This window comes from Globicephala melas, chromosome 10 (genome assembly GCF_963455315.2).
Source record: "Globicephala melas chromosome 10, mGloMel1.2, whole genome shotgun sequence".
Classification (NCBI taxonomy): domain Eukaryota; kingdom Metazoa; phylum Chordata; class Mammalia; order Artiodactyla; family Delphinidae; genus Globicephala; species Globicephala melas.
This window is the reverse complement of record NC_083323.1, coordinates 52,078,411-52,102,077: the sequence shown is the minus strand read 5'-3', so window position 1 is coordinate 52,102,077 and position 23,667 is coordinate 52,078,411. Positions and strand designations below refer to the sequence as shown.

The following is a 23,667-nucleotide window of genomic DNA, read 5'->3' as shown; positions in this document are numbered from 1 at the left end:
GCGTTCAATTAATTGACGGACGGACCTGGGTTAGAGGTCCTGCGGGTGCCACTTACAAGCTGAAGTCTCTATGTGAAGTATGTCATCTCATCAAACCTCAGTTTCCTCTTTGCAAAATGAGGATAATACTAGTATCCACTTCATTAGGGTGTAGAACAGCAAGCATTCGATTGTTATTAGCTCTTAAGTTGAGCAAATTTCCTGACTCCTCATTCAGAACTGGATGGCCCTGCTGTTAATGAGCCTGATTACACATGGTCGAGTATGTGCATACGTACTGTCAGCTCAGTCTCTATTTGAGAAGAAGCATGGGAAGAAATTGAGGAGCTGTTACTCGGACATCAGTTTCTTAAACTCCACTGAATTAGATTCAGCCCTCACTTTTAGGGAATCATGCACCCGACACTGGGAAGGATGAAATAAAGAAGTTTTCCAGTATGAATATTCTTGTCTTTGGATGTTAGCCCTGAGTCTCAGAACAAAAACAAGTCAGTAGTTAATAGTTACTGTATCTTATTTTCCAAAACACACATGGATCATTGTTACAGTCATTTGCAGATAGTTTTGCATGACACACTTTTGCTTTTGTGTTTCTGCTAAATCACTAAATGACTAACCTTCCCGTTTGTATTAAAATTGTCAAAGGATTCTTTTCAGATAAATGTGTCGATAAGGCTTAGTTTGAGCAATGGGGACAAAGTGAAAGCCAAGTGAAGAGCTCTTGATCTTGTGATCAGAATAATAAAGTGGAATCCAAGGATTGCCCCATAATGAATGGATTATTTGGATATAAAAGGAAATTATTTTTAGGTGTGGCATTCCTATAAACCCTGAAGCTATGTGTTTTACAAACTAGAAATTTATGCACTAAATAAAAATTACCAGATGTCAGTGTTTGTATGTGCCAACTGGCAAAGAAATTGAGAAGGTTCAGAAGTCTGGAAGAAATGATGCTCACTTCTTTGCCATTCAAACTCTAAAAGGATAGTTGAGGTAAAATGCTGTTTAAAAAACTACAGGGTCCTCAGCTACCCAAAGATGTCACGCGTTACAAATTGTTATCTGAAAGGCTTTCATTTTTTTTCCCCTCATGACTCCACGCATGTTTGTGGCATTGCAAATGTAATCCATGTTTCTATTCTAATTTTTTTTTTTTTTTTTTTTGCGGTACGCGGGCCTCTCACCACCGTGGCCTCTCCCGTTGCATAGCACAGGCTCTGGACGCATAGGCTCAGCAGCCATGGCTCACGGGCCCAAGGCGCTCCATGGCATGTGGGATCCTCCCGGACCGGGGCACGAACCCGTGTCCCCTGCATCGGCAGGCGGACTCTCAACCACTGCGCCACCAGGGAAGCCCTCTATTCTAATTTGTTACATTCTTTCCGGAGGCTTATCTCATTCTTTTACAGGGTCAGCAGATATCTTATTTAAAGACCCAACCTGAGCACAGCAGCCTCGTAAAGGTCCAATACAGAGCTAAATGTATAATAGGATTCATTATTTTTATCTTGCACATACCACCACACCTCAGTGATTTTCATGAAATCATCAAATGGATTCTCTTCTCTCCTTAGAAATTCGAGCTCAACTGGTAGAACAACAGAAATGCCTGGAGCAGCAAACAGAGATGCGAGTTCAGCTTCTGCAGGACCTGCAAGATTTCTTCCGGAAAAAAGCCGAAATTGAGACGGAATATTCTCGGAACCTAGAAAAGTTAGCAGAAAGGTTCATGGCAAAAACAAGAAGCACTAAGGATCATCAACAGTACAAGTAAGAGGGACTTGACTCAAATTCACCTTTCCAAGGGGATATCCTATCTTTTTACCACCCTTATTGGTTTTAGAATTTTCCATTTTTGTCTGAAAAGTTGTTGATTGATATATCCCCATAGATAAAAGCAACCCTCTGCATTTATAATTTATGAGCATAAATGTATTACATTTTAAACTAATAGTATTCTCTTGACATGTTTCTCTTTCCAATAAATACTCTAAGAGTTGTTGTTTAACACAGGTAGATATTGGGATGGGCAAATTTTAAATAGCTGATTCTTCAAGCAAATACCTCAAGATTTCTGTATAGTGATCTTACATGAAAATAAGCAGTGAGGGTTGCTTAAATTTATATCCCACCCCCCAGTCATGCTCGTGGTCATTGCAGTTGAGACTGACTTAAAACAAGGGCTTTTGGTAAAATGCGTACAATCTAGCTTAATTAAACCTTCTATTAATTGCACAGTTGACCCTTGAAGAACCCAGGAGTTAGGGGCACCAATCCCCTGCACAGTCGAAAGTCCACATACTGCTATCTCTGCCTCAGAAATAAAGGAATTGATAAATGAGTCACCTAAAGGCAGGAAGCTGAAACAGTTATGGACAGATCAGGACTCAAACCCAAGTTCTACATATTGTGATCTCTAACTGAACAGAAACTTTCCCCCGCATCTAGTTAATTTAAGGATGTAATGAAAATAGAGGTACTATGTTTTTTCATATAAATTTATTTTTTATTTGTGGCTGCGCTGGGTCTTCGTTGCTGTGCGCGGGCTTTCTCTAGTTGCGGCAAGCGGGGGCTACTCTTTGTTGCGGTGCATGGGCTTCTCATTGCGGTGGCTTCTCTTGTTGCGGAGCACGGGCTCTAGGCTCACGGGCTTCAGTAGTTGTGGCTCGCGGGCTATAGAGTGCAAGCTCAGTAGGTGAGGCGCATAGGCTTAGTTGCTCCGCGGCATGTGGGATCTTCCCGGACCAGAACTCGAACCCGTGTCCCCTTCATTGGCAGGCAGACTTCTAAGCACTGTGCCACCAGGGAAGTCCCACAGGGACTATATTTATTGAAAAACATCTGTAAGTAGACCTGCACAGTTCAAACCTACGTTCACTGTCAACTGTACTTCATTTGTTTAAAAAAAAAATACATGCAGGTTTTTCTGATGAGATTTACTTTAGAATTTAAATCTGAGACACAAGTAGGCAGACAACTCCAACAGAGTATACAAGGGCTCTGACAGGGTAGATGCCAGGGACAGACCTGACAGAAATCCATTCTGCAGTGGAGGTGGGGACAGCAGGGTCCAGGAAAGGTCCTGGAAGAAGTGATACGTAAGTGAAGACCCGAAGGACTAGTTGGCCAGTAAAGGGACCAGAGCAAGAGGTTCAGGCAAGGGGAACATCACTCATAAGAGACCAGAAGGGAAGGGGTGTAGGGTAGCTTTGCAGAGCAGAAAGTAGGCCGGTGGGAGTGAGTAGCAAGGTGGTGAGCTGTGTGGCGCCCATTGTACCTTGTGCCAGATCATGGAGGCCTGTGAATCATACCAGGAAGTTTGGACGTTATCCTAAGGGCCTGAGAAACCTTCGTAGAGTTTTAAGTAGAAAGAAGACCAGCTCACACCTGCATTTTGAGATGATGACAAAGACCGTAGATAGGATTGGGGGCTGGAGGAGGACACAGTCAAGGGCGGGAGACCAGGTAGAGGACCCTCACCATAATGGCATGAACTGTCAACACTGCAGGTAGAAAGAAATAGACTTGTTTAGGAGATACTAAAAAGACCCCCCAGTCTTTCATTTCTGGAAATACAATGAACTGGATAATATGAAAAATACTTGTGCTGTAAAACTCCTGGAAATGCTGACTAAAATATAATAGACATCACTTTAAATGTATAACTGAACTCAGGAAAGTAAGGGAAATTTCCAGGGGCCAAAAAAGGAAAAGGGAATTGAAAACTTGAGTGGTGATTATATCACCCTTTAGTCCCACGTGGGGACAGAAGATGAGGCTAATGCAAGGTAGGGAGCTGGAAGGGAGGACTTCCCCATTGCCAATCCTATTGCACTGCATCACAGCCTAAAGTCAGGAGCAACAGAACTACTATCTCAGTGAACTGGTAGAACAGAAAGCCACTCGCCCACCCACACAGGGGACAACAAGGAGGCCCGTCTGCTCAGCCGGGGCTCCAAAGGGAAGGGGGTTGCAGAGAAGCGCATCTTAGCTTTCACCATTGGCTTTACAGTTTCATTTTACACCCTTCTGTGGCCTTGGATCCTACATAAAAAGTAGGGTAGGGACTTCCCTGGTGGTGCAGTGGTTAAGAATCCGCCTGCCAATGCAGGGGACACGGGTTCGAGCCCTGGTTCGGGAAGATCCCACATGCCGCAGAGCAGCTAAGGCTCTGCGCCACAACTACTGAGCCTGCACTCCTAGAGCCCATGCTCCGCAACAAGAGAAGCCACCGCAATGAGAAGCCCATGCACCACAACGAAGAGTGGCCCCTGCTCGCTGCAACTAGAGAAAGCCCGAGCACAGCAATGAAGACCCGATGCAGCCAAAAATAAAATTTAAAAAAAAAGAAAGCGTAGGTGTTTTGAGAAACCTCCATACTGTTTTCCACAGTGGCTACACCAATTTACATTCCCACCAACAGTATAGGAGGGTTCCCTTTCCTCCACACCCTCGCCAACATTTGTTATTTGTGTTCTTTTTGATGATGGCCATTCTGACACTACAATGAGGTGGTATCTCATCGTAGTTTTTTTTTTTTTAATTTATTTGTTTATTTATTTATTTTTGGCTGTGTTGGGTCTTCATTTCTGTGCAAGGGCTTTCTCTAGTTGTGGCGAGCGGGGGCTGCTCTTCATCGCAGCGCGCGGGCCTCTCACTGTTGCGGCCTCTCTTGTTGCGGAGCACAGGCTCCAGACACGCAGGCTCAGTAGTTGTGGCTCACGGGCCCAGTTTCTCCGCGGCATGTGGGATCCTCCCAGACCAGGGCTCGAACCCGTGTCCCCTGCATTGGCAGGCAGATTCTCAACCACTGTGCCACCAGGGAAGCCCCCTCATCGTAATTTTGATTTGCATTTCCTCGATGATTAGCAATGTTGAGCATCTTTTCATGTGCCTGTTGGCCATCTGCATTTCCTTTTTCGCAATTCCACTCCTGGGTATATATCAAAAAAAACAAAAACACTAATTCAAAAAGATACATGCACCCCAATATTCATAGCAGCATTATTTACAATTACCAAGGTATGGAAACAACCTACGTGTCCCTGAACAGATGAATGGATAAAGAAGCTGTGTTAAATATGCATAATGGAATACTGCTCAGCCATAAAAAAGAATGAAATGTTGCCATTTGCAGCAACATGGATGGACTTGGAGGGTATTATGCTAAGTGAAATCAGTCAGACAAAGACAAATACTGTATGATATCACTTATACGTGGAATCTAAAAAATACAACAAACTGGGCTTCCCTGGTGGCGCAGTGGTTGAGAGTCTGCCTGCCGATGCAGGGGACATGGGTTCGTGCCCCAGTCTGGGAAGATCCCACGTGACGTGGAGCGGCTGGGCCCATGAGCCATGGCCACTGAGCCTGCGCATCCGGAGCCTGTGCTCCGCAACGGGAGAGGCCACAACAGTGAGAGGCCTACGTACCGCAAAAAAAATAATAAAATAAATACAACAAACTAGTGAATATAAATAAGGAAGAAGCAGACTCACAGATATAGAGGAAAAACTAGTGGTTACCAGTGCAGAGAGGGAAGTGGGGGGGGGGGGCAACCAGGGGGTAAGGGATTAAGAGGTACAAACTATTACGTATAAAATAAGCTACAAGGTTATATTGTACAACACGGGGAATATAGCCAATATTTTATAATAACTATAAATGGAGTACAACCTTTAAAAATTGTGAATCACTATATTGTACACCTGTAACTTATATGATATTGTACATCAACTCTACGTCAATAAAAAAAATTTTTCTAACCTTTAAAGAAAAGGTAGGAACTTTTGAAGAAAAAAGGAAGTAGGGGTCCTTTTGCAGAAGCAAATGCAGAACTATTCTGGGTAGGGAATAGTTTTTTAATTTTTATTTTTGGGTGACTTTAACCTCTAGTGTTGGTCAGCATAGAAATAAATTTTGGTGATGGTTCTCAGGGTGAGCAAATATCAAATGTGCTTGACAGAGACTGGAGCCAGTACTAGATCCTCATTTATAGAAACTGTTCCTTTTTAAAAGTGATTGCAAATAAGAAGACAGCCCATTTGTACATTCAGTAAATATTTTTGAATGTCTCCTTCTGTGTTCTATACTCGGTAATCTCTTGTGAACTGAAAACATGAATGGACCCATGCACCTTAGTCTGATCCCTGAGTGGATCAGCTGCCACCTTTTGTTCCTCCTGGTTTTTTCACTAGTTTTCTTCAAAAGGTAGGCAGCTCGGAATTTTCCTTGAGTAAGTTTATTATTGACTACAGAAATGAAGATAAGGTAATAAGTTTACAGAAAGGACAAACCAGGTTTAGGGGGGAATAAATCAAAGACAGCCCTTTAGGAAAGAGTCACACAGACCTGGTTTGAATACTGGCTCTACTGTGTGACTTTCGTCAAATTGCTTAACCTTTCTGAGCCTTGGTTTCCTAACTTGTAAAATGAGATTTTGTGACCAGTAAATGAGAAACGTAACAAATTGTTGATGTGATTAATAGCTGACATGGGGTATGCACTCAGTATTCCTTCTCTTCACGAAACAAATGTTAAATCTTTAGCACCTTTACTTTACCAATCATTTAAGCTCTTACTCAGTTTTGGGATGCTTGTTGTGCAGGATAATCCTTGGCCTAAAGTTGCCACAGCATGGTAGAAAGACCAAGGCTTGGATCAGCCTCCCTGGACTCAGAGACTTTCTCTGACACCAGCTCTGGTCTTGAGCAAATCATCGTGCCTTGCTAAAGCTTAAGTTCCCTTATTGATAGAGGGGATACAAAGCATCTCTGCCTTAAGTTGTAGTGGTAAGGATTAGGTAGAGTTAATGTGTGTAAAGTCTTTAGACCAGCCGCTAGATGAAAATCGCTAACTTTACACAGCACTTACTATGAATCTAAGGCATTCTAGTAAGCCCTAAAAATATATATATTAACTCAAATAATCCTCATAATCTTATGAAGTCGGTACTGTTGCTTTACCCATTTTACAAATGAGGTAACGGAGGCACAGAGAGATTTAAATAATTTGGCCAAGATCTCCTAGGTAATTGTTCCGGGCTTTGAAGCGAGACAGTATAGATCCATATTCCATGCTCTCGCCTTGTGTGCTCAGTAGGTGCTCAGTAAATGATAGCTTAGCTGCCTCTGCTGTTTTTGTTGTTGTCGACACTGTTATCACTTACTATTACGGCAATAAAAAGGGTTTGTTCAATGAATGAAATAACATTTATTTAATGCTGACCACAGGCAGGGCCCTGCGGACACAAAAAAGTATGAAATGTTCTCAAAGAACTTATGGGTTACTTCATCATAAAGGATATACAGAAAAGTTAAGATAACGCTTACCTCTTGGGCTGGGCGGCTAGAGAATGTCAGTGGAAAGGCTTCAGTATTCTTCCATAGAACCATTGCCCCTTGCCCAATGGCTTTGAGAGAAAAGGAGGGTTCTTTAGGTTGGGGGTGTAATTCTTAGTGTGCCAGCTGGGAGAGTGGGAGGCTTCTCTTCTGGGTATAAGTGCTGGGACCCTAGATCAGGGGTTTCTTCCCTTACACCCATCCATACTTCTGTGGTCTACTTCTTCTTTCTTTTAGAGAGGGTTTTGACTGATGCAGGGTTAAATCCTGAATCCGAGGGACGTAAGGGCTGAAAGTCCTTCTTTAATCATTTTTCTAATTTAATTAGTATTCAGAATCATAAATCATCATGAATATTAGGAGGATAACATGTCTGATAAAATAGCACTAGTGGGGGCTTCCCTGGTGGCGCAGTGGTTGGGAGTCCGCCTGCCGATGCAGGGGACACGGGTTCGTGCCCTGGTCCGGGAAGATCCCACATGCCGCGGAGCGGCTGGGTCCGTGAGCCATAGCCGCTGAGCCAGCGCGTCTGGAGCCTGTGCTCCGCAGCGGGAGAGGCCACAACAGTGAGAGGCCCGCGTACCGCAAACAAACAAACAAACAAACAATAGCACTAGTGTCCCTGAGTTAGGATAAACATTCTGTGCCATTTTGCCATTTTAGAGTTAGATTTTTAAAGTAAAAAAACAAACACTGTACTTTTTTTTTTTTTAAAGCAGTAATATCCCTGTCGGTCACTGCTTTTGTTTGGAGTTTTTCTTTAAAACTTTTTACAAGTTGCCCTTTGTGGTTTATATTCACTTTTCACTTTATTATGTAGAATAAAACAAGAAGTGGTTACAAATCTGAAATAACTTAATGGGTTTAAAAAGGAGATGTGACATGTCATAAGCCAGTAAACTTCTTGGTTCTATTCACAAGCCCTGAGACAATGCTGGAAAGTTCTGCTTCCCAGGAACACTTTTTGGGAGACTGGAGGTTAAGTGTCAGGGGATTAGCAAATCATCGTCACATTTATGTTCCATGGAAAGTATACCTAGCCAAATTTCTTTTCCAACAGCAGACTGGACATTCAGAGCACGCTTTGCGTTCAGTGGCAAACCACAGTCTGTCTGTGACACAGTAGTCAATAGATTTTTATGTAAACATAAACTGCTTTCTTCAATGGGGTGTTTAAAGCTAAAAGCCTGCCTTAGTACTGTATATGTTAGGGTCCCATGCCCTTGTCAGGAGTGTGGGTTTTGACTGGTGTTCTCGGTTCAAGTTTTTTCTTCCAAGCCTAGGGGAGTTGCTGGCTGGGTGCCTTCCCAGCCTGGAAGGCTGTGGCTCTCGAGTGTCTTGCTATGAGCAATGCTCAGAGAAGAAAGAACAGGGACGATGCCCGTCTGTTGTGGCTCCTAGTTTGCCTTGGTGACTTTCCCTTAGCTGATTGGGGCAGCTTTGAACTTGATGGTAATTCTCTCTCTTCTTCACTCCTTAGGAAAGACCAGAACTTGTTGTCTCCAGTGAACTGCTGGTATTTGCTCCTGAACCAAGTGAGACGAGAAAGCAAAGACCACGCAACCTTGAGTGACATCTATCTGAACAATGTGATTATGCGTTTCATGCAGATAAGTGAGGATTCCACCAGGATGTTTAAAAAGGTATCCTCCATCAATCCTGCCAGAGTGTGCTTCCCTATAACCACTGAGCCCATAACCAAGACTGAGAAGGGTCTGCTGCCTTAATGACTTAATTGTATTCAATAAATATTAGGCTCAAAAAATAAATAAATGAACAAGTATTTTAAAGACACAGAACAAAAAGTTAAATCGCTGCTCTCTTGGGAAAATGTTATCACAGTTTTTTTCTTATTCCCACCAGACTAGCAGCAGAAGCTGTGAGAGAGTGACAGGAAAAAAATTCCCCAGGGCATGGAAAATTCAGTCCCTTACATGCCAGAGAGCTTCCTCCTTCCCAAATCCACTTTAAAAAAAAAAAAAAAAAAGGAACTGGGCTTTTAAGGCTTCATATCATTGTTACCAGTCTCAGCCAGCTCTCAGCAATTTTTTTTGTTGTTTGGACATCTTTGTTGAGAACAATAACAAAATTGGACCATTTCCTGTGTAGGGAATGCAGCTACTTGCTCAATAAGACTGGCTTTTGGTTTTTATGTTTATAGGACAAGGGTTCTCCACCACCTCCTCAGCTTCATACTCAGGGTGTTTGGTGCCTATACCAATATCTGTACATCTATTCAGTAAGTAATTATTAGTTTCAGAAAGTGGGGGGGGAAACCACCTTGTAGATTAAAGACATTTATGTTTCAAAGGGACCCCTTAAAACAAAGTTGTGTCATGCAGGCCATCTGGGAAACTTCTTAGTCATGTTTGATGTGTCCACATTAGATTTGATTTCTGACCTAGAAATGGAATTTAGCAAACTCGAAGTTTTCTTTTGCTCTCTTAAATAGGGAAAAAAAAAAAGTTTCAAACAAAGGAGAAATTTTTAAAATTTGGAAATAAGAACATATTAAGAAGAGACCACGTAGAGAAATATCCTATGTATCTTAAAACATAGAGATTTTTAAAAAATAGTTTAGACTGAGCCAGGAAAGTAAGTAATTTTCTCGTACGTCGGCCCTTTCTGCCAAGACCTCATTTGGTTCAATGGGCTTTTTGTGTCTTGTCCTCTATGAGTGAGAGATGGTGTCAGGTCTTGGAAAGGTTACTTTGATGAAGAAAAACTAGTCCCCGTGCTCAAGGAGGTCACAGTTAATCCAAATTTGTATGACGCTATATGATGCTTCCCAGTCATGGGGATGCTGGCAACCTTTCAGCCAGGGCCTCTGGGACCAGCACCTCAATTGACTTCGTTTATTTATCCATCCAGCAAAACATCTTTAAAATGCCAGGCTGGGAAGCAGAGTTAAAAGACACATTCCCTGCCTACAAAGAATCCATTACAATAATTAACAGTCACCACAATAAGGGAACACACAACCTGTGGTAGAAACTTGAAGGCTGGAAATCCTAACCCTACTGAGGGGCCAGGATATTCTTCATAGAGGAGGGGACACCTGAAGTGAGACCTGTAGGAGATGGAGGTGGTCATCAAGCAGATGAGAACAATGAACTATTCCAGGTAGAAAGCAGAAGCGTGACACATTCAGGGAAAGGAAAGATTTTGGTGTGACTGGACCAGGGGTTGTATGGGAGTGTGTGATGGGGTGTGAGGCTAGAAAGGACTGTCATATCAAAAGGGACTTTGCATGTCTTGCGAAGCTGTAAGGGTTTGTGTTTTGTATGTCAAAGTCAAGGGCTTCATAAAGTTGATGGGAACTTAGGGCTGAGAGTCAAGTGGATTTGGACTTGAATCCCAACTCTTCTGCTGCTGTGATCTTGGGAGATGATTCAAGAGAGTGCTCTCTTCTGTCTAAGGGAGTGGAGAAGGCTGGACTGGCAGAAGGGGAAGGTGAGCCTATGGGAGCTCTGGGGCTGGGATGGCCCTTTGGAGTTTGTCGCCAAGGAGGCCTCGCCTTTGTTTTGCACACATTGGATTTGAGCTGCCCTTGGGGAGGGGCTAAGTAACCTTGGGGTGATGCAGCTCCCCTTGGTGGAGGGTAGTTCCCAAGGGTGATTCCGAGAGAGAGGTCAGCTGTAAGTTTCAACAGCCAGCAGCCAATATTCCCAGTAGTTGGGGAAATATGTTCTTGAAAGAGGGCCTGAGGAATGTACAGTAAGTACACACACACCATGCCTGCTTGTTCGCTACCTAGAAGTTCTCTTCTTATCCAGATTTTCTGGGACTCAAAGAATTGTAATCCTTGGAAGCTGCCTATTTATAGCAGACTCCTGGTTACTTCAGCATTTAGTGGGGAGAACAGTCTTCTCACCGCTAACTATTGCTGATCAGCTGGAAAGTTAATAGTCATTACAGTGACAGGTATAAAATTCCACTTCTTCAAGCAGACCCAGCAGATGTCATGCCTCACCTTTCCATGTTTTTAAAATTAAGAATAAGAGAGGGTGAGACTGGAACTTCTTGAGGAGCCAGATCAGCCCACGAGGACACATTTGTCATCTGCAAAGATAGGAAGCCAGGACCCATTTCATATATATATATATATATATATATATATATATCATCAAGCCGTCTCCTTCTCCAGCTCTTCTTCCACTGTTATGGTTCCAGAAGCATATTGTTTATCAAAACAGAAGGAAATGATCAGAACCAGTCTGAATTGACCTTTAGAACTTCTGTGGAGTCCTTAGTGAGCATAATGCTTGTTCTTCTTGGGAGGGGATTTTGCAACTTACTCGTTTTTCAAAAATAACCCCATGTCTGTATGGAGATCCAGTTAGATGCTGGGTGCTTGACAGGTACAGCCTCTTACACAGCTGTGTCGTATTCAGTGTAGTCATTGACCAAGAATCCTTTTGCCCAGACTGTTCTATCAAATAAGGAGTTCGGAGCAGGTAATTCTAGGAATGTTTTTGTTTCCAAATGGATATAATAATCAGGAAGACACTTACAAGAGTACCTAATTCCAGGCATAGGTATAGGCAGCAGCTTCAAGACTTAAATTTTAATCACATCAGAACCAGTTTTAGAAATAGTTGCCTATGCTTGCCAGTTTTCAACGGGTAAAAAAAGGGAAGCTTTAAAAAAATAATAATACCCAATTATTCAAGTATCAGCTATTTCAAATTTAGGTCTTTAGAGCTGTAGATGAAGCCTGTTGGTCAGAATAATATAGTGATTCATCTCTAAGTCTCTGACATCAGATACTTTGCGTATGAGTGTTAGTTTTGTCACTCTTGTTATCTTTGTGGGCCTGGGAGTGTTTGTAAACCTCTTAATTCAAGTCTCAGCTTCTGCATCTGTGATAGTAACCTATTTCAGACACCTGTGTGGAGATTCACGAGTCCTGCATGGAAAGCTACTTAACCCCAGTGTCCAGATTTAATGCTAATATGGTCTAACTAATTTTTAGCTGTTATCTTTGTTATTATCTATACTGTAAACACTTTTTCCTTACACCTGCAATAATTATGTAATGTGAAATTACACCAGACATTATCTTAAATGTGTCCTCATTCTAAAGAGACTACGTAGCACAACTGTGATGAACACCGTCCAGATCATCACATGGTATTTGTATATCACTTATTATGAAGTTCCAAACCATGTTTGTAAACAGACTCTGAGAAATGCTCCAGCATCCTTGCTTGGAGCTGAATTAAAATTTTGGTCCTCACATTTCAACAATTAATGGGAACTTAGGGGATAACACAGTGCATACCTGTGTTGGGCAGCACCCCCTGTGCCTCTCAGGTCCCCCACAGCTGTTTCACATAGACAGTCTTAACTTTGAGGCTTCACTGATTTCTTCGTTCATTCAACAATGCGTGATTCAATTCCACACCCTCTGTTAGGTATGGACAATGTGAGCACAGAGTAGGACTCTGCTTTTACTCTCATACCTTCTGCTTTACTGTTTTAGGAGAAGGTCAGAAATTGGAGACTCCTTGTACACAGGGGTTTTTCATTATCAGTCCTACTGTCCTTCCCAAAGAACAAGAGGCAGTGAGGTGCCTCTTGCCCTGTTCTCCAGCCCTGCCTGCTGGAGTGATGAGATTTTGCCACCTTCTTTCCATTACTCACACTCAAGAGTGGTCTGCATCTGGGTTGGCGCTGCAGCCAGAAATTGTGTGATTTGTATGTTACACATAAAGTAATTAGCGTCAGCAGTCACCATGTAGGAAAGACCACAGCTAGCTTGCAATAATCACTTTATTTAAGCACCTTATCACATGATCTTCTGTATCAAGTTTACGAATATTAACAGAAGTATGTAGTTTAGAGGGAGCACCATAAAATGGCAGCCTTTGAATATGTTAAATTATCTCTGTGTGTTTTAAATTATCTACAAGTCTCTCATTTCCCCATGGATTGTTTTCAAATTATTAATGTTTTTATTCTTGGTTTGCATAGATATGTGTACAAATATAATTTATTTTGTTTCTTCACCAATAATAATGACATAACCCTACCACTTAACTGAATTTTAACTGTGCACCCAGCACCGTGCCCAGCGTTTTTCACACATTAACTCATGCACCCTCACAGCTGCCCAATGAACAGGGATTATAAGGCACATTTCAGGGATGAGGAAACAAAAGGCTCAGATATAATTTGCAGAGCTGGGCTGGCTGGTACGTCTTCTTGTCTTTGCCTGTACGTCTTAGGTAGTTCGTAGTTACTATAACTGTGTTGGTGTTTTTCAGTGGTAACTGGAGATGTTACACAATGCACAGGTTAGAAACTTCTGAGACTGGGACACTGTGGGTCTTGGCCCCATTCATTTCTAATGAAAATCCTGAAGAATGATCGTTCTGGATGAGGCAGCAAAATCTGTCAGTCATCCAAGTTATAGGCAGAGATTCAAAGCAGCAGAGACTGGCTGCAAGCCACTGAGAATGACCTCACTTTGGCCTAAATGCCGTAGGTTATCAGATTCAGACTCACAGGAATTAAATTAACCCACTTTTGGTATTGTTGATTGTATGGCCTAATCTGAAAGGAAAGAGAAATTACTAGTAAGATTTGGAAATTTGAGGTCATTTTAAAATTTTTATCAAAACTAATCATATTCTATTTAAATACCCTAGTATGAAAGAAAACAAAGACATTTCATGGGAGAAAAAAAAAAAAACACTGTGTTTTCAATTAGGCCATTTAAAATAAGTTAATATTCAAGCAGATGCTTTGAGTTAATAAATGATACTAATCTAGTACAGATCTCTAAGGCTCTAACCTTGTTTTGAAGAAAAAGTCCCTAAGTTTAAAAAAAATCTGAAAACTTTACAGATCTATAAATAAAAGTCTTTCCTATTGTACAAATCTATATAAATCTATATATAAAAGAGAGTCTATTTCTTTTTGAATATAAAAATACATACTCATTGTAGAAATTTAGAAAACACCAAAAAATATAAAAATGGAAATGAGTTACCCATATTAATACTACCTACTGGTAATATTTCTGGCTATATCTTTTCAGCATTCATATGTATAAGCATACATGTATACTACATAAACATACATACATATGTATTTTACAAAATTGAGATTTCATTGCAGATAGCCTGGGAACCTGCCCTTTTCATGGAACATATCGTTAGCGTTTCCCATGTCTGGAAATAATCTTTTAAAATAGGATACTTCGCGCCTGCATAATGTTTCACTGTCAGCACGGCCGTGTTGCTTTTCCCATTGTAGGACATTTAAATCTTTCACACATCTTTGATATTTTTCTTATGCTACATTCCTTGAAGTAGAATTATTAGGCCAGAGGGTGGCATTAGAATTTCATGCTTTGGATGAAATTCTTACTTTCTGCCTTTCTGGAGTAAAGATGGTCATGGCTGTGATTTACCAAGGAGCAATCTGTCCCCTGAAAAATAAACTGACTACTTATTAGCAGAGAGCTACCACATGTGATTTAGTATGCTGATGCGACAGTGGTAAATAATATAACAAGAGGAACTTTTTCAAAGGATTTCAGTGCAGTGTAGCAGAAGAATTAAATGGTATTCTGGTGGCCTCAAGGGACAGCTTAATAATTGATGGGGAGTGGTTAAATAAGTGAGAGTCGTTCAAGCTAATGCTACTAGCTGGTTCTCTTGAGTTTTATCAACCCTATGGTTAGCTCGTTTCTCTAGAAGTAAATCAAAACCAAACTACCGTTTCTTAGAGTGATGCGCTTTTCTGAAATATTTTAGAAACTATTTTAAATTTGTATTTATAAATTGCTTATCAGGATGGCTGGCACATAAATAAATGGCAGTTGTCAGTGCTGCTGTTCTTGCATTTATGTTGTTGCCTTTATTATTTAGTGACAACAGGACATATGTGATTGACCTAGCCATAAATTTAGCAGCTGAGTTACTAGATAAGAGCATCCCCCATCAGTTTAGAGGCTTCATTAAAGACTTTTAAATATGATATTAAGCAGATGTTATGTGTCTATCTTCCTGGAAAGTGATATAATGTTACAAAACCTGAGGTCAGTGAGGTCAGCTAAGTTGGACGTTTTGTCACACAGCTTGATGTAGTAGTTGAACCCATAATTACATTGAGAATGGTTTTCAAAAAGCACTTGAAACTTATTTATGGTAAAAAAAAAAAAAAAAATCTGAAAGTATATAGACCAAAATTATTTTAAATGGGTATCTCTAAGTTACTTTTATTTTCTTCTGTTTGATTATTCGTAATTTCTGATTTTTGTACAATGAACATACTGTATAAGACACAAAGAAAACAATTATTCATTGTAAACTAAAACCTTAAAGAAACTTGGCCCCGAGTACACCAGTCAGTGTTTACCACAAAGAAGTGGGGAACTATATCCAGGAACTAATTCAGCCCTAAAGGCTGTTTATTAATGGAGAATTAGCCTATTCTCCAAGTGCACTTGAAAACTGTGCTTTGAATATACAGTATTCAGGTGCTTAAAATGAAGACATGAAATCAGGGAACTTCTGAGCAAGATGGCGGCATGCACAAGGGCTGCAACAGCCTTACCTCCCAAGTTCTCTTTGCAGTGACTAATCAAATGTACAAATAGGAAAGACTGGAACAGTCCTTTTACCTTCAAGCAGATCCCATACTTCTTTGCTCACTCTATTCGTTCCCACCCTACTCTGAAAGGAAGTCTCTACCCCCATCTCCTTTCCCTAACTTTATTTTTCTCTCCAGCACTTATCCCTTTCTGCCATATTTTGTATTTACTCAGTATTTGTTTACTTTCTGTCTCCCCTCAATTTAAATGTAAGTTTCTGAGGGGGAGGAATCTTGTATTGTTCACTGAAACAGTGACTAGCACATAGTAGGTACTGTGTAAATATTTATTGAATGAATAAATAATGAATACTTACATCTGTATTAGAAATCAGAGGTAAGTGTCAGCCACATAATAGAAATTTCAAGGCATTTCAGAAGACCCAGTATTGACAGGGCTGGATTTAAGCAGCACTATCACATGCTGTCTACTTCCTAAGAGAGAGAAATCAGAGGAGGAATGAGTCATGGCAAGTCTGTGGCAGGGTGGAATAACTAAAGTGCCAGGCTTCTGGGCTGAGGACTGAAAGGGGGTGTCAAAGGGACCAAAAAGTACTAGGGAGATTACAGAGAGGGTGTAGGTTTAAAAAGCAATCTCATGAAGTTCTTTGTTAACTCCTGGGCTCTCTCCTGACCTGCACATGCTTGGGTTTGATCTTAAGCAGTATACCTACCAAAGACTTCGGGAGCTGAACTAAGGGATAGACCACTGCCTGGGCTCCAGACTGGCCACTGAATGGTGCATATGCAAGTCAGATCCAAAGGGTGCTACACAGGTGTTGGCAACAGTATGGATATTGAAACCACACCCCGTAGAAGGCCGGTCAGAATTTGTATCCTGAATTCAACTTGGTTGATTTCCTGATAAAACAAAAATATCAGCATTCTACATGTGGTTTAAATAAAACCCAGAGTCTCATAACATAATATTCAAACTATCCAGAGTATAATCCCAATTACTCAGCATACAAATAACCAGGAAAACGTCAGCTGACATGGGAAAAGACAACCAATAAATGGCCGATCCTGAAGGACACAAATGGTGCAATTAGCTAACAAAGACTTTTAAAGCAAACATGATAAAAATGTTCCGAGAAGTGAGAGCAAATACTGTTGAAACGAATGGAAAGATAAGTCTCAGCAAAAAAAAAAAAAAAAAAGAAAGAACCAAATGGAAATTTTAGAACTGAAAAATACAGTAACCAAAATTAAAAACTCACTAGATGGGTTTCAGTAGAAGAATAAAGATAACAGAGGAAAGAGATGAGTTTCAGTTCATCTTAAAGATAGATTAACAGAAATTATCTAACCTGAGCAACAGAAAAAAAGATTGGGAAAAAAATAATCAGTGCCTCAGGGAGCGTTGGGACAATCCTAAAAGGTCTGATATTCACGTCAGCAGAGTCTCTGAGGAGAGGAGAAAGCGAGTGGGTAGAAAAAACATTTGAAAAAATAATTACAACAAAACTTCCCAAATTTTGGCAAACAAGATAAGCCTACCCATTCAAGAAGCCAGCAAAACCCAAGCTGGATGAATCCAAAGAAGTACATGCCTACACTCATCATAATCAAACCAAAAACTAAAGACAAAGAAAAATATATTGAAAGCGGCCAGAGAAAAATGACACACTACCGATGGAAGAACAATTGGATGACTGTGGATTTCTCTACCTGCTAAATGCCAGTAGCACCTTATTAGTTTTGACAACCAAAAATTCCTTCAGATGTCACCAGATGTCCCCTGGGGGGGAAATTGGACCAAGTTGAGAACCATTAATCCAACTTGAGTTTTCCATTTTTCCAAACATTTTTTTAAAAGAAATGTTCCAATTTGGTTTACATTTCAATTACAGGGTTTACAACTCTAGATTAAATTAACAAATATGGAGTAGGTCAAAGGCACCCAGTCTCTCATCTCCCATCAAGAGAAGTTTAAAATATATATATATATATATATTCAGTACCAGGTTTATTTAGGTTCAGTCATTCATAAAAGATCAGCACTTAAGAAAGTTCATTTTCAAAGAGCCTTGAACACTGAATCCTTACCCATTCTCCTCATCCAAGAAGGAAACTACATTCTTAAAAGAACTGATGAGAGAACATTCCTATACCATAGGTCGAGGTGTCTGTAGTTGAGATCAACAAAGTCTGAAGCAACCTGAGAACAGTATTCTGGTTGCTAGCCAGTGTTTCTTAGCATTTGAAGACTTTGTTTAATTTCATGTGGTAGGATTCTAAAAGATTTCCAGCAGCTGCGAGAAATGCCATATTAGGGGATATTGCACATATAGCAAATATTTGGATTAAGAAACACTTGTGATACCTTGAGTAATAGCAACCCAAAAATATGCAGTTGCGAACAAATACTGAATGTGGCTGTCAGATTGATTTCAGTACCTTTTAAATCTCAGTCAAAGGGAAACATTTTTTTCTTATTAGAGAGGCAATTAAATAGAAACAAGCAGAAATTTTACCAACTAAATACTTTGTCAGATCAATCTAGAAACTTAACAAAATTTGACACTGGCTATATGAACTATATGGATTGAGAAAACCCACTAATGTTCAATAACAGTAGTAAATAAATACATGCACCACTTTTACTTTTTACACTTTGGTAGTTTCAAGTGAACACAGAACCATAATTGGCTTAGTGCACTGGCTTGAGTAAACATGGCCATTAAAATTTCATTTCTTTAGCTCTAAAGATAGAGATTGCAAGGGGCTGCTAAAATAATCTTTCATTTTTTGGCGAGGTCTTACAATTACACTGACCAGTCATGACAAATTCATTGCAACTTCTACTCTTCCTCTCATTTCCTTTTTTTCTGAAACCTAGCTTTACTGAAATCAGTTCTCTTTTCCAAAACAGAGTAGACATTCTATTTCATTATTCATTCATCAAACCTTTATTGATTATCGTTATGTGACAGGCACAATGGTGGGTTCTAGGGTCACAAAAGTAAGACACAAATCCTCAATTAGTATTCCAGAGGGGCTTATAATCTAGTAACGAAAGGAAGTATAGAGATAAAAATTACGTTATAAGTTGGCAACTGCTCTTACAGAAATAGGACCCAAGAGCACCAAAGGCACAGATGATTGAGTAAGGCATACTGCCTAGGAAAATGGAGAAAGGCTTCACAGAGAGAGCGGCATTTGATCAACGTCTTAAACTTGGTGAGGTTTTACAGAGGAATTAGGGGAAGTGCATCCTTCTATATGTATGTAGAGAACGGCACAGGACCAGGGCCTGGGGTTCTGATCAGGACTAGCACGTATCCAGGAAATGATGCTAGGGGAAGATGACGGTAGGTGGGGCTCTTGGCCCCCTCTTCACAACTCTTAACGGAAGTGAATTGTCATCGTAGGCCACCTCTTTTTGGCCTGGACCTAAAGCTCACATCAGTTACACAGCTGGCTGGGGTTAGGAGTATAGCCTATAACACGGCAAAGTGTACATAGTGGGATAACAGCTACCTGTGATCTAGAAAGGCAGGTTGGGGGTGAGGGCTGCAGGCATGCAAGAATTTTGATTTTCAGTTTGAGGAACTGGTATGTTTTCATCTAAACAACTAAGGAAGCCAAGAGAGATTTTGCGTCAGGGATATGGCATAATCAGCTTTGTTTTTTGAGAGCGTTGTGAGGAGTAAATTGGGATGAGAAGAAACCAGTCTTGGGGAACCTAGTGAGGAAGCTGGTGCATTAGTAATCTGGGTGATGATTTTTGCTCTACCATGAGTTATTTCCATACTTATAATGATATTGTCTTCAAAAAGATCTCATCCATGTAGATCAAGAATGAATCAAATGGCTTTTTGTTGTTTTATGAAAGATCTGTTGGAAATTCAAAGCCAGGACATTCTTATTCAGTCCATCCTAATCAGATTGTAAGGCTTCTACTCCTTTATCTGATGGCTCTTTAGCCTGTTGGAGAAAAAAAAAAAGCTAACAGTGATTCCAGGATTCTTGGGCTTACCTTAACTGTGCAGTTGTGGGTTTGGACTGCCACCACAAAACAGGGTGATTGCAAGCAAATGCAAGTCACTGAGAGGTGTGTGTTGCCTCCTAATCTTCCCAAGATCTTAGCTTCTACCCCTTGAAGTATAAAGAAAGTGTCCTTATTGCCACTGGCTCCAAGACAGTGAAAATTATCTGGGAGGCAAAGAGAATTCTCTCTTCATTTCTTTAAACTGTGTCATATAAGGAACAGTTGAAGACAGTGGGAATGTTTGGTACAGAGAAAGTAAGCCTTAGCTAGGACATAGTAACTGTCTCAAATATTTGAAGACCTGTCATGTAGAAGATGGCTTAGATTAACTAGCTCTACAAGTCTCTAACAGTTAAGACTGACTGGTAGAACTTAAGTGGAGACAAGTTTTACTTTATTCTAAGCAAGACGTAACAGTCTAAAGTCAGCAAGGGCTTGCTCAGAATTAAGAGTTCTGCTTCTTTGTAGCTTTGCAGTGTTCTCTGGAATAGACTTTATCCTCCTTGGTATAATAGTACCTCAAACACAAGTATTCTAGAAAGTAAATCTTGAATTAGGTTGAAGTGACCATCTGAGACATACTGATTTGAAAGTTGCTATGAGTAGACTGTTACATTAGCATTTAGAAAAATGGAGGGTGACTTCATGAAATGAAACAAGGATATGATGCTGAGCTGATAATAGCGTCATGACAGTTACATTTATGGAGTGCTTGGTATGTGCCAGGCACCTTGTTACGCACGTAACAATGGATATCTCATTTAATCCTCTTAAGAACCCTAGGGAGTATATTATTGGAATCTTCTCCATTTTTCAGATGAGGAAACAGCTCAGGGAAGTAAAGATATTTAAATAATCTGACCGATAAATAATCTGGATCTATGTTGATGGTTTGGGGTTTGTTTGTTTGTTTTTTCCTGCTTCAAGTAGGCTGTCACCCCATGTACATTTGCCTACTAGCCATAGGTGTTTTCTCAAATTCTCTGGTAGTATTCAAGGAACCAAGTTCTTGGTGAACAGGACACTTAGCCCATGGGAATTTGTTTTTTGGGTTTTTTTCTATTCCGTAAGCTACCTTTACTTAAATACATGGTTAATTCTATAGACAAATTAATGAGTTGTAGTTCTGAGATGGTACTATTAATATTAGGATAAATATATATCTTTAAAGGAAATCTCTGATTTAGGATAAATTCTTGAAGATTGGTTTATTAAATTTTGGGCTTGGTTCAAGAGTTATATAGAGAAATTTCACTTGGTTTAAATTGTTTGAATGAGCATATATCAGACTGAATTGAAATTGTTTTGTTTACCTCTCTCACTAAAATGTAAGACCACTTTTCTATCTTTGGCACATAGAAGGTACTCATATAAACTGGTGGAATGAATGACTGAATGCATGAGTGTGCACATGAATAAATGAACTTTTATCAGTATCTCAAAGAATCTCTGCCTTTTGCTTACTAACTCAATGAATGACTTATAAATGAGCAAATCTCCTACTTACTTTATTTAGTTTTGTAAACAGTCCCTGGATTTTTTTTTACCACAGTGCCATTAAGACTGAGGTCATGGGTTCCCTACACAATATGGTCTAGTTTGCTTGACCACAGGTTATACTCATAACCCCAGCCCACTGTGCCATAGATGTGAGCTTTTGGTCACACTGGATCTTTGCACAATCACATCTGTCACAGGAGAGAAAGACAGTTGTCTTTAGTGATAAATTAGTAGACTCAGGTTCATGTACTAAAGATGATGTATTATTATGATAATTGTTAAGGAATTATATTAAGGAATTGTTAATAAAGCTGAGTTATTACATTTTTGTTAAGTTCAGCGTATTGAAAAGTGGTCTGGAAATGTATTTCTGATAGTTTTTAGTTAATTATGTTACAGTCTTAACCGGAGTTTCATAACACGTTCTGATTTTAATTAGGTAGGTTTGTTTATATCCGCTACTGAGAATTATGCCTAAGTGATTATTCATTTAGAGGCACTGAAATGGTGTTTCCAGTGTATCGCCATTTTGAGTAGAGAAGTATCCCTAGCATGAAAAATTGTGTTTCTTGAAGAGTTAAGGAAGTGCAAGCTGAAAATGATAATAATTGTTTCATCTACTTTATTCCCTGTAGGACTTAACATTTCAGTCTTGAGTTACTTAATCTGTTCAAGTGCTCTTTATACCTGGGTGGTTATGAGTGACACTGGTGTACGTGACTTTGCACTTCTGCCTGCTCACAGGCTGAGCACAGTCGAAGGCCACGTTTGCCTAGCAGTTACATTAGTAAATATTCTAGGAGATGCCCCAGATATTTCCTTTAAGGTTAAGTTTTGTCTTGTTTCAGAATGAAGCTCTGGTTCCCCTGTATCTATGATTTTTTTTTCTAACTTTCCCACATTTTCTAGTGACATGGAGTTTTATCTAAAAGAATGTTGATTATTTTTCGCCTTGGGAATGCAGTAGATCATGAAGCTAATTCCATACACTGATACTTAGTTGTGATTTTAATAAGTACAAATCCATGTCCCTTGACAGATAGAAAGGAAATGTGCAACTACACTATCAATATTATAGTTTGCTTCAGGCCATTAAGCCCAGCCCCAATTTTTGCATTAGGCATTTTGAGGGATGCTGTTGCTGCTGTCTTCAGAGTTTACATGAATTAAGAGAATCTATTATTATAAAGACACATGAACACGAGGTTTTGGAAATGTGAAAGCACACGCACTGTAGAGGTGTGGCCTGACCCTTTTAACCAGAATTTCCATCCAAAACTCACTGAGCGTGAGACACTATAATCATTTGCAAGCCTCTCATTAAATATTTAATCTGGTTTTCCTTCTTCTCTCTTAGTCTCACTCTGACTCAGCATAAGGTCAGGATTCCTTGACTGGTCATCACAATAGATTTGCTTTAAAAATAACTCTGTGAGAGGCCAGAGGCCCTCTGAATTGGTCATTTAATCCAACCATATAGATCACTTGATCGATTGCCCAATGTACTCAATTATGGTTGTATTAATTATGCTCTTTCTTCTGCCTTCCTTTCTCCCCTTTCTGGGAGGTTCCAGGGAGCAAGCCTGCTGTTCTCCAGGAATAGAGATACTGGCCAGGGTCCACCCAGTGTAGCACTTATCACAGTGCTCTGTATAGGAAGCTGTTTGGGCACATCGAGCTCCTCCATGAGACTGTGGACTCTGGAGGGAGGAAGCCACACCTTACTCACCTCTGGGTCCCATTCATTCATCAAAGGTATATCGAGCACCTACAGTGTGCCAGGCACCACAGCAGGCCCTGGGAACACAAAAATGATTAGGACACAGTCCCTGCTTTCAAAGAAACCCTCTGTTTATGAAGAGAAAAAGAAACATGATGAGCGTAATAATAACGGGCGGCATCTGTTTAACACTCAACTGTGTGCTGGGTTTTGTGTTAAGTGTTTAATAAGGACCATCCCGATAAAACCCTGTGATGTAGAGGCTGTTGGTATCTCTCTTTTGCCATTGAGGAAACTCACAAAATTATTTAACTTATGCACAGACAAGAGAATTTGAAAACAGGCATCCAGTTTTAGAGTTTGAACAACTAACCACTAAATCATACAGCCTAGAAGTGATAATGAATGAATGTATTATACAGTCAAAAAGAAGGGAGGGTCTAATTTCTTTATTTGAAGGACAAGATAAAGTTACAAGAAAGTTTTCACAAAGTAGTAGCATGTAGGAT

The 23,667-nt window shown here is 40.2% G+C and overlaps 1 protein-coding gene across 3 annotated transcripts in view; it reads left to right on the top strand.

Moving 5' to 3' along the window:
• SRGAP1 (SLIT-ROBO Rho GTPase activating protein 1) overlaps window positions 1-23,667 on the top strand; it is a 276,149-nt gene that overhangs the window by 133,894 nt on the left and 118,588 nt on the right. For 2 of the 3 annotated variants that reach the window (XM_030866395.3, XM_030866397.3), the window contains exons 2-3: window positions 1,575-1,770; window positions 8,821-8,983. In XM_030866395.3, coding sequence (XP_030722255.1) covers window positions 1,575-1,770; window positions 8,821-8,983 — 359 coding nt within the window. Of the gene's footprint in view, window positions 1-1,574; window positions 1,771-8,820; window positions 8,984-9,520; window positions 9,580-23,667 lie in introns of those variants that run through there. The other variant, XM_060306516.2, reaches the window with a different exon arrangement.